Below are 10,295 nucleotides of genomic sequence, written 5' to 3' on the forward strand. Positions count from 1 at the left end.
TTTCTGAAAGGTAAAACCTGGAAAGAGTAATTTTAAGTACACTGCATATATACAGAATGTTTTCTATATGAAATCAGTAAGCTTTGGAAGAACCCCAAAGTAATAGTCTGATTGTGCTTGAACATGTGGGAGCCCATTTAATTTAATGGGCCATTGATGAGTTGGATTGAGAATGGTCAGTTGAAGCTGAGGGCTGGCCAACTCCTTGACCAAATATTAAGTATGATTTCTATTTAATTATAGACAATACCTTATGTGCAAGTTGTTACAGAATTTTGGAGAGGCTTGCTATATTACTGTTTTATTCACTCAGACATCACTGTATCAATTTTCAACATTGCTTTCTTTTGCAAAAAAGACTTACGCTTCCTCCCTGAGAGCATAGCAGAAGCTTTTTAGATGCAAGTGCAGCTGTTAAAAGATCAACATAAATTCTCATCACTGAGATCAGATCTACAAGCAGTAAAAACTTATCCAGGTGAAGACTAATCAGTAAGTAGCCTCAGGCAAAATATTTCAAGTCATAATGGTCATAGAGCATTTAAGAGATTAAATTCCCAACAGCAGTATGGACAAGGCCCCTCTGCTTCAAGAGGAAAAAGTCTGGCCACATGGAAGTGAGCCATACTATGGCACTTGCTCTCAAGGCCAAAAGAAAGGGCTGTGATCTATTTCATTTACCAGTGTGGATGTAACCAGGGATGTGACTGTCTGCAAAATATATGTGCCATTTGGATATAGTCAAATCTATCATAGAAGGGTTTGGGTTGGAAAGCACCTTAAAATCATCTAGTTCCAGCCCCCCTGCCATGGGTAGGGACACCTCACCCTAGACCATGTTGCCCAAGTCTCTGTCCAGCTTGGCCTTGAACGCTGCCAGAGATGGAGCATTTACCACTTCTTTGGGCAATCTGTTCCAGTGCCTCACTACCCTCACAGTAAAGAACTTCTTCCTTATATCTAACCTAATCTTCCCCTGTTTAAACCGCTCGTTTTATCACTACAGTCCCTATAATCCATTCTGAATTCGATGAAGAAATATATTTTAAATGAAAGACATAAGAAGCACAAGAAGAAACATGAGCTATTCAACCAGGCCCATTAGCAGGATTAAACTAAAATCAGCTATATTTTAAGAGAGAGACAAACTGCTTGATGTGCATGTCTTAATAGATACTGTCAGAAAACAGACTGGATTATTCTAATGTCGTATTTTAAATGATAGCTGTACATGCTGACACACAGGCTCAAGCTACTCCTTTAAACAAAATGGAAAAACTTCAGTTATAGAATTATGGCATCCAATATAATGTATAGACTGTCTACAGCTGAAAGGATACTTACATGGCTTTATTAATATTATTGATCCTACTGTTAGATAGCCTGATTTTACACTGGATCAGAGCAAAGAGTTAGAGTGCTCTGTTACATAAAGGGCAGTTGGAATTTGCTTGTTTTCTTTCAGGGAAGGAGAGGAAAAAGGGAAATTCTCATGACACAGATAGTCACTAAAATCCTGAGGATGTAGTAGTAGCTCCCCACTGACTAACTCTTAATCCCTAGTTTTCTTCAAGGATGTTTTTTTCTGAATCAGCCTGGGTTTTATATTCCGAATCAGTTACTATAGCAAAAGGTTGAAATACAAGTGGCAACATCATCTCATTGTGAGAAGCAGATGAGAGGTCTGCAGTAGTGCTTTCTCCAGATAAGACATATGTACTAGACAGCCTCCAATCACACTACTGAAGTTGAAGGATCTCATGAAGATTCTTTTCTCAGTCTAGGCATTTGATATGTGTTTTACAAGGCAATTAGCCAAATCAAATCTCGTTAGGACAAGATAAACTATCATGTACTGAAAGACTTAAAAAAAAAAATTGTCCTTATTTCATCTATGCCATTTATCTTCCGTTGTCTGGTTGTGTTCTGTAGCTTGTTTTGAACCAGTGTTGCGTAGAAGAGACAGTCCCATAGGTCTAGCACCTGTAGCAATTCAGTGGCAATTCCACCTTTGACTTGAATCAAGTTGTTCGCTCGGAGCTTAACTGTGGTTTTGGTTCACTTTGTTGGATAGTCTGAGACATTCTCCTTGTCTCTGCAGAAGAATCTTCTGATCTGGTGGGCAAGTGAAAACCTTTATTAAGTGTCAGTAGAGAATGAGCAAAGCTCAGAGCCTACTGTCACAACATTTTTCAAAGGCTGATTACTACTGAAATAATTTAGGATCAGAGAGGCCCATAGGTTATTATTTATTATCTTTTTTAGTCATTTTCAGTGCAGTTTTTGCTTTCCACACCTTTAATCCAGGAGAGCCTGGCAGTGCTGACTGAAAACAGAGCACTCATCACTTCCAAGTAAATAAGTGGGTGTTAGCAGCCCTAATATTCACCATTTCTAAAATTTACTTAATTCTGTCAAAAAATTCAGCTTAGGTGTGTAAGACTAAAGAACATGCATAGACCAGTTGAGTTAGACAGCTCCAGCACAGCCTTGCTTATTAAATGAAAGAGGTAACTTACTTCTCCTGGAGATGAGGCAAATAAATTAAAAATCAAGGCATTAATTAGGACATTATGTAATCTTTGCAAACATCTGCACTCCTTAAGAGGGTTTCCAGACTCCTGACTGGGTGGAAAGCTGCAGTATGTAAGAAAGAATGTACAGGCTTAAAGTATGTGAAACTCTAGTAAGAACTACTGGGGAAAGAAATAACAGAAAACCAACAGTAAAGTCTGACAGCTAGTAAGCTTAAAGCTATATAACAATTACAAGATCTGCTGATCTTAAGGAAGATTTTGATAAAGTAGCCTTTTTCTGTTACCAACTTCAAAATTTGGAGGACACCATCTGGTCTCATCTCAAGCAAGATCAGCGACAGTAGCTTGGAGACTTGGGAAAGAAGGCTGATGACAGTGTTTAGGTATTCTTACCGGAAGCTGTAAAGAGTAACAGTACTTACATGACAACAGAGGACACAGAAGCAAGAAAGCCAGCAAGCAGAAGGAACATAAGCACACTTAGGATCGATGTAATGACAATCATGTCCCCACTCCTTCGACCAGGCCAGGTATCAATTTTCGAGGGAAGTTTAACTGAAACAGCACGGAGATAATGTTCTTATGATCCATTTTTGACTATGAACACCACTACCAAATGCAAAACTGATTATGTCTATACCTGAAGTCTTAGATGATTAATGTGAAACAGGTTTAAGACTCAGAGTCAGCATTTAGGGTTTATAAGCTTTTCTCAGCAGGTTAGCCAGTATGACAAGTATCTGTATTACTGAGAAATGTCAACAGCACCAGATACCACAACACACATCGAATCTGAGACCACATGTACAAAGTTTATCTTTACTAAAGGGATTATTTTGAAGTACACAAAAGTAGAAAAATATTCCACATTTGAATCTGCTAACTCCAATACTGAACATCTGACAAAATTGTTCAAACTGTAGGAAAGGCTAGGTGTTGCTTATAGAGCAACAGTGTCCTAAGGCAGCACAGCTACTCAGGAGAGCTGAGCAAAGCCAACTTACCTCGTCTGGTTTTGATTGGGTCAGACCAGAGAGTCTGATCTTTCACAATACCTTCTGTGGTATCTAGCAACAAGTATTTAAACCTGTGAGGAGAAAGTGTTAAATTAGGTATTTGAAATTTGATCTTCCTTACTAGCATTTTTAAGCTACAGGATTAGCTGGTCAGACTTCGGGATTTGTCAAAGCATTAGATGGAGACCATCAAAGGTAGCAGAATATTTCCAGAGACCTTATAAAGAACAGATAGAATTACTCATGGAAGAGCATTCTGTGCCATGTCATGCACAGTTTGCACTTCATTCCTGTGGGCCTTGGCAATGATAGCTTTTCAGACGATAGCTTTTCCCAGCTTGCTATTCCCTGTTGTGAACAGCCTCATTATTTAGGACAACAAGTGGTTTTGATTTCCATATGGAAGTCAAAGATTTTGTCCAACAATAGAGATCTTTGGCACCTTTCCTGCTAGAGGAGAGACTTGAAGAGACAGGATAACACTGTTTTGGCAAAGAAATTAAGTTTCCATTCCACAACAGTTTGAGATTTCAAAAATGTCCCAAAGAGGCAAGACAGTTTTTGCAAAACTGAGAGCCCATAGTGTATTGTTTGGGAAGCATATTTGGTCTCCACAGAAGATGTGACTACTATTTTTACTATGGCTTTTAAGTAGCTGGCAACAGCAAAACAAGTGTTTCATGTAAGAGCTGTCATGGTGCCTACATTCCCTAGATGGCCAGCTTCGTCAGGCAACAGGGGTCAGACCAGCCTGCAAGCCACCTGGCCTCAGTGTGAAGTCTTCCGGAATATTAGGGCTTACTGGAGCTGTAGACCAAGGAAGACTTTGGCTCTCCAGGGAGCCATCAAAACAAAGCAAGCAGAGCCAGATCAACCAACATGAAACACATGGTGAATAATATCAACATCATTTTCTAGTCAAAATCCTTTTCTACCAGCATTTTCTAATCAGAGGCTGTCACTGGATTATCTACTCCAACACACATACAGATCCAGCAGTTCACACATGGATTTTCCTACTGATCTATGAATTTAACCTGATAGAGCTCACCACTGCTAGGGCACCACTGCAAACCACCTGCAGGGTGCTAAACTAAAGCCAAGCCATCTTCAACTACCTTCGCAGCAGATCATTTCAGTTAGGGACTGGTAATTCACATCATACTATCAGAAATGAACATTACAGACAGTGTTGCTTCCTGCTATGTTTTAAGAACAGTATTCACTTTGTAAGAAATAAGAATTATACCTGTATGTTGTGTCTGGTGCAAGAGGTGGGTTACAGATACCTAGGAAGTTTGGGTCATACAAACAAGTTCCATCATCCCCGACTCTGAAGAGGTATTGTTTTAGGACATCAGAAACTTTGTTAATGTCTCCTACATCAGCAAGTCTGGGAGGTGATACGCAATTGGGTACATTGAACAAGGCAGCCTTGTAAGGTCCAAGCTGCCCCCCTCTTGTTTGTTGGAAGGTGCTGTCAAGTGGTTTGCTGCTGTTGATCACCAGGGAGCTTATTGCACTTGCTGCAAGAGAGAGGCATTTTAACAAGGCTGTTAGAACTAGTTCAGCCCTTCCTATTCACCCTGTATTTATTTGGAAACTTGCACTTCTACCCCAAAAATCTCAAAAGGGAAACCAATAATCTGCTGTGTAGGGATCCTACCCCTTCCTCCTTATTTGTTGCAGAAGCTCTTTACACTTGTCTCTCAGAAGCTGGAAAGGATCCACAGCGTATCTCAAAGCAATTCTTTTTAGTAAGCATCCACTAAGTCCTGCCATTTCGGATTTTATACTATAGCCAAGGCAGAGTTCTTACATAGTCCCAACTCTTCAGTTTCCTGGAGCAGAAACCCTTAGACCTCTGGTCACACAGTGCCTGGACCTGCCAGAACCACACAGTATGCAGCCCAGTGTGTAGGGTCTGCATGAACAGACACAGTACCTACATTTCTGGCCAGCCAGGCATGTCACTGCTTCCAGACAGCATGCCTTAGGAAGTATGAAAGTGCTCACAGCTTCAAACAAAATATGCACCTGCACCCAGCCCTACAGCATAGTTCAGAAGCTCAGCTACAGCTCACAAACTTTCCTGCTGGAAAGCCAAGGGCCAACTCCCAAGAGATGCTCCCAAGTTCTGCAACTGCAGGTTAAATTTTCGCAGTTGGGGGAGCCCCCTCCAGCTGTTCAGTACTGTCAGCAGCAAAACAATGGCAGTTTTTCCAAAGTTGTGGTACATTGGGAACTACTTCTGCTTGGAAACATTCTGCTGTGCTCCTGGAGATGAGTTTTTGCAATTGTTTGGTCATGGGAAGCTTTTAGCTATGACCCAATGCAAATTTAAACCTGTTAAAAAGGAAAAGTTTCTGGCACAGGTTAGAAATACATCTTAAGGATCAGTGCTCAAGTTAGTTGAGCTCTGACACCCTTCTGTTCAACGGGAGCCAATCTGCATGAAAGCAAATACTAAGACATGCTCTATTTTTAAGCTCTATTTTTAAGATAGGTCTTCCTGCTCACCCAGTGTCCAAATCTGTAACTCTTAGCCTAGCTCTACTGATAAGCAAAGTTGGGGTTTGTTGGTGTTGGGTTTTGGTTGCTTTTTAAATTTTACTAGGTAGATTAAATGTGATAGTAACATTAAGAAGAACAGAGAACAAAGTTATATTATTTCTTCAGAAATTTGCTAGACCCTCAGCTTTGTAATATGCTGACACATATCCATACTAGTAAAGCTAAACATAAGGTGTTAAGAAAATCAATTTCTCTTTAATCTTCCTTCTCCCTGCTCCAGGAGGCACCCAAGGCTGAGCCAATGTGCTTCTCTGCAGAACAGATACAAATCCAAACAAAATTATTCCCACTCTGCCAAGTAACAAGTTTGCATCTGCTTGCCTTAAAAGCAGCAGAAGAGATTTCTCCATATAGAACCGCTTTTGCTGAGATTCACTCATCTGTGTAGGAAGCTTTTGCCCCAGAATCCTCAGAAGTGGGGTAGTTGAGGTAATTTGCAACCCAAAACATATTTGCAGATAAAACTAGACATCACTAGCCTTTTATATGATTATAATGCACTTACAGTCTGGTTTAGACTTAAGAACACTTCGGTCATGGGACATGTCTCAGGTGGCCATGCATTCACAGTTGTCCATGTTAGCTGTACGGGATGGTGACCCTGGTTACAGCTTCTACCTGTCCACAGCCACCTCCTTCCATCTTGTGCATAGTGGCAACAATCAGCAGTGGAAGTTTTTAAGACTGTTCTGTCTGCTGGCCAATTTTCACTACCATCCCTTCCCCTCTCCCCTCCAAGATCTCATCTTTATGCCTCTCAGCAAAGGAGACTGCATACAGCTTACAGGAGAGAAGGTATGATATAAGGAAGTAATTTATTTCTATCAGCTTATGGAGTAGCTCTAGCTGGTGTTCAAAACAGTCTGCCAGAACAGCAGGGAACAGACAAGACAGGTCTTGGTCACTGCCAGCAATGTTTTATTGAGAAGCAGTTATAAAATTAATTTTATGACTGAACCCGTGGACCAGACATCTTTGACCACAAGTCTACCATGACTACTTTGTCTACAAAAAAAAAAAAAAGAAAAAATGAAGTCATTGCAAGGGCTGGCTACCTCAACTATGAAATAAAGTCACCCAGTTTCTCTCAGCAGGTTTACTTACAGGAATTCAAGCTTTTATGCAAGAAATTTGTGTTCAGACAAAGATAAGGTATTGGACTGTGGACCACTTGGTTTCATTAGCAAGATATGGACAGACATCCATAGTTAATAGTTCTGCTCCACACCTATTGAGAGTCAACTAGTACAGTACTAACACTTGCTATCATTAATCAGCCTCACTGAAGTACTAGTTATTTGTATTATATTTTATAACAACACTTTAGAGAAAACTCAGACCAGAAGCTCACCTTATACATAGCTTACATCTATAGATTTTTCTCTTTCCCCCCATTCAGATCTGCTTCCATCAAACTGTTGGAAAATGCACTCGATGGCCACATTATGTAGTTATCTTCAAGAGAGGCATAACACTGGATACTCACCTGATTCCTTCATTGCATATAAGTAGATGGCATAAGATTTATTTGGCTGCAGTGAGCTGTCAAACATACAGAAGGGTTTTTCTAGGGTAACTGTAGTAAGTGTGGGATTGTTTGCAGCAAGCTGAGAGGCTGCAATCTGAGGCTTCAGGCTTTGATCTAGAAGAGAAAGTTACTCAAACAAACATGTGAAAAAGTCTTTCTTTCACCCTGCAAGCTCTGACACAAAAGGGAGGATCTGGGAGCACTAACTACACCCAAGCATAGAAGAGGGGTGTGAACTGCAGATAGGCAGGAAACAGCTTACCTCACCTGTGAAAGTTCAAGATTTGGGAGTTTTGCTTTAATGCGAAATGGGGAACACAAGGATTTAGGGAGATAAGAAATGTTGCTTCTCAAACATAAACATCCAAATGACAGAAACAAAGCCTCATTATAAGAGAAACTTGAACCACTGTCTTTAGGGTCCAATGTACAGCCCCTGCCACCTCCAGTGGCAGCATCTGAAGTTGTACAGTCAGTTCTCAAATCCTTTAGCAATAAGGAGTCTTTATAAGGTTTGAAGACCAGACTTTTTAACATACAGAATGAGAGATTTAGCACAGTCTTACACAAAGGAAAACTGTCTGAATGAGGCACTGGAAGGAGCAAGTAGTACTAAAGTCTGTGTCAGAAACTTCCTCCCTCCCCCACACAAGTTAATCCTGCCTCCAGTCTCTGAGGAAGGATTAACTAAAAAGAAAGACTCAGCAACTCCTTGCCCTTCCCAGCCTATCTGCAGTAGAGACACTTCAGCAATCCTCCAGCAGAGTAATTGTTTAAAGCCCTAAACTTCCCTCCCAACACAGATCCTAGAGCGGAGTTGACATCCAAAACAAAACAAAACAAAACAAACAATCCCCAAACCCAACAACATAAGAGAATCAGAAAGGGAAGCAATACAAAGAGAGGAACAACAGAAACAGAGGAGAGACTGCAGACAGATGCTCTTTACCTGCACACAGCTGTCCTAAGCAGAAGACTAACACAACCCAAGAACTGCACATGCTTCAGCCCTCCAGAAACTCGCCACAAAAGGAAAACCAATGCTTTGATGTAGCTTCCACTGAAGAACTCCCACATCCACTCCCTCCCTGAAGTCAACCACACCTGCTCCTTTACTCAAGGTCCCTGTGGTTAAAAGTTACCTGCCCCTTCAGCACCTCTTTATATGCTTGTTGCCCCTCCTGCTCAGGTTTCACCAATCCTCCAGCTAGTATCTACTCCCAGGTGAGGCAGCTTTGCAGCTTTGATTTCCAGCTCATAGGCATTGGTTTTTCCACCTCACCTGTATCATTGGTAGGTGGTTTTGTTCTTTACCACCTTCTGTCTAAAAACTTCTGACATCTCTCATTGAGGGAAAATTCAGAACTGAATATCTGAACCCTGCATCATGAATGGTTCTAGTTCAGAGCTCTAAATCTGGGAGCCTTAACAGAGGTTAAAATGGCCATCTGAATTATGTTTCCTGGGTTACATCCTTAAAAACATAAGCCTCCTGCTTCTGATTAACCCTAATGTGATTCAAGGTAACTTCATGAAGAGCAAATCACTGGGAAATCTGAATCTGACCTGTTGTATCAAATTGTTCAGCTGAGAATATGCTTGGTGAGTAATTGATGGTATGAATGATCTATTGTATGAAAGCTCAGCTTACAAAATTCTTAATCACCCACTTAAAATAGGCTGAGGGGAAAAAACAAGTATCAACAAGATTTTACAGAATTAATGGGGCTAACATAATGTCACTGCAGCAACTCTAGGTTTACACTAATATCACTAAAGTTACTAAATCCATGTCCTTTATGGTTATGCCATGGGCCCCAGAAATCTGTTTGAAATATGTAATCAAATGATTATAATGCAATTTCCTCCCCATATGTGTTTCATTTTGTTTCAAATTCTGCACGTCATCTTCAGTGTGTTTGGTTTGACTTTTCTCACACTAGTTTTGAGGGAAAATATTGAATACAGGAGTTACTCTAGATTTGCACTGCTATAGAATAAGTTGCATTATTCCTTCTCACTCTACAATGCACTCAAAGCCTGCACTGGCATAAGTACTCTGGCAAATCAGATTAAGCCAGAAAAGAGCTTACCCTTCTATCTTTTATTCCTTGGAGTTGGATTTTTAACATTTACACTAGGGGGGTTAGTTGTACAAATTCGGTACTGATCTGCTCAAGAGTGGGTTTATCCCTTGCAGCAATATGGTAATATACAAACCTGTAAGATTTCTGACTCTGCAGTTAAAGCAGAGCTTAAGAACAAGATCTCTTTCTCCATCATAAAATCAATACTTTCTCCAAACAGTGATTGTTGTAAAATAGGATCCTGAATTCTTTAATTCTTTAGGGGTTTTGGGTTTTGGTGGTGTGGGTTTTTTTTTCCCTTAAGACAGAAAATAGGCACATTATTTGCCTAATTTAAAAAAATAAAAAGTTAGACATCAGGATATATTGAATGGCAGAGAAAAAGAAATATTCTGCTTCATGGCATGCAAGCCACTTGCATGTGTTACAAAATACTCTTACAAGTTTTATAAGAAAGTGCTGCTCCTTCATTCACTTATTAAAGCATCAAAATGAGCAACAGAAAAATAAAATCAATTTTAAAAATCAACAGATTAAGGCCCAGAATCACAAC

At 40.2% G+C, this 10,295-nt stretch overlaps 1 protein-coding gene across 1 annotated transcript; it reads right to left on the minus strand.

Annotated features, from left to right (window-relative positions):
- Positions 1-1,156: 1,156 nt before the first annotated feature.
- Positions 1,157-8,768, minus strand: UPK3A (uroplakin 3A). The gene is made up of 6 exons (XM_065665080.1): positions 8,605-8,768; positions 7,614-7,769; positions 4,803-5,079; positions 3,542-3,624; positions 2,960-3,092; positions 1,157-2,115 (listed from the first exon to the last, which is right to left on the minus strand). The coding sequence occupies exons 1-6, from the start codon at positions 8,654-8,656 to the stop codon at positions 2,022-2,024; spliced, it is 795 nt and encodes a 264-aa protein (XP_065521152.1). The 5' UTR covers positions 8,657-8,768; the 3' UTR covers positions 1,157-2,021.
- Positions 8,769-10,295: the final 1,527 nt, after the last annotated feature.

This window comes from Lathamus discolor, chromosome 1 (assembly GCF_037157495.1).
Source record: "Lathamus discolor isolate bLatDis1 chromosome 1, bLatDis1.hap1, whole genome shotgun sequence".
Lineage (NCBI taxonomy): Eukaryota > Metazoa > Chordata > Aves > Psittaciformes > Psittacidae > Lathamus > Lathamus discolor.

Bases quoted from the DNA above. Each gene is read 5' to 3' on its own strand.
- UPK3A (XM_065665080.1), bottom strand. From the start codon at position 8,656: ATGTGCAGTTCTTGGGTTGTGTTAGTCTTCTGCTTAGGACAGCTGTGT. The intron at 7,770-8,604 runs GTAAAGAGCATC...TTTCTCTTCTAG, and splicing joins CTTAGGACAGCTGTGTGCAG to ATCAAAGCCTGAAGCCTCAG. The intron at 3,093-3,541 runs GTAAGTTGGCTT...GTGCTGTTTCAG, and splicing joins CCCAATCAAAACCAGACGAG to TTAAACTTCCCTCGAAAATT.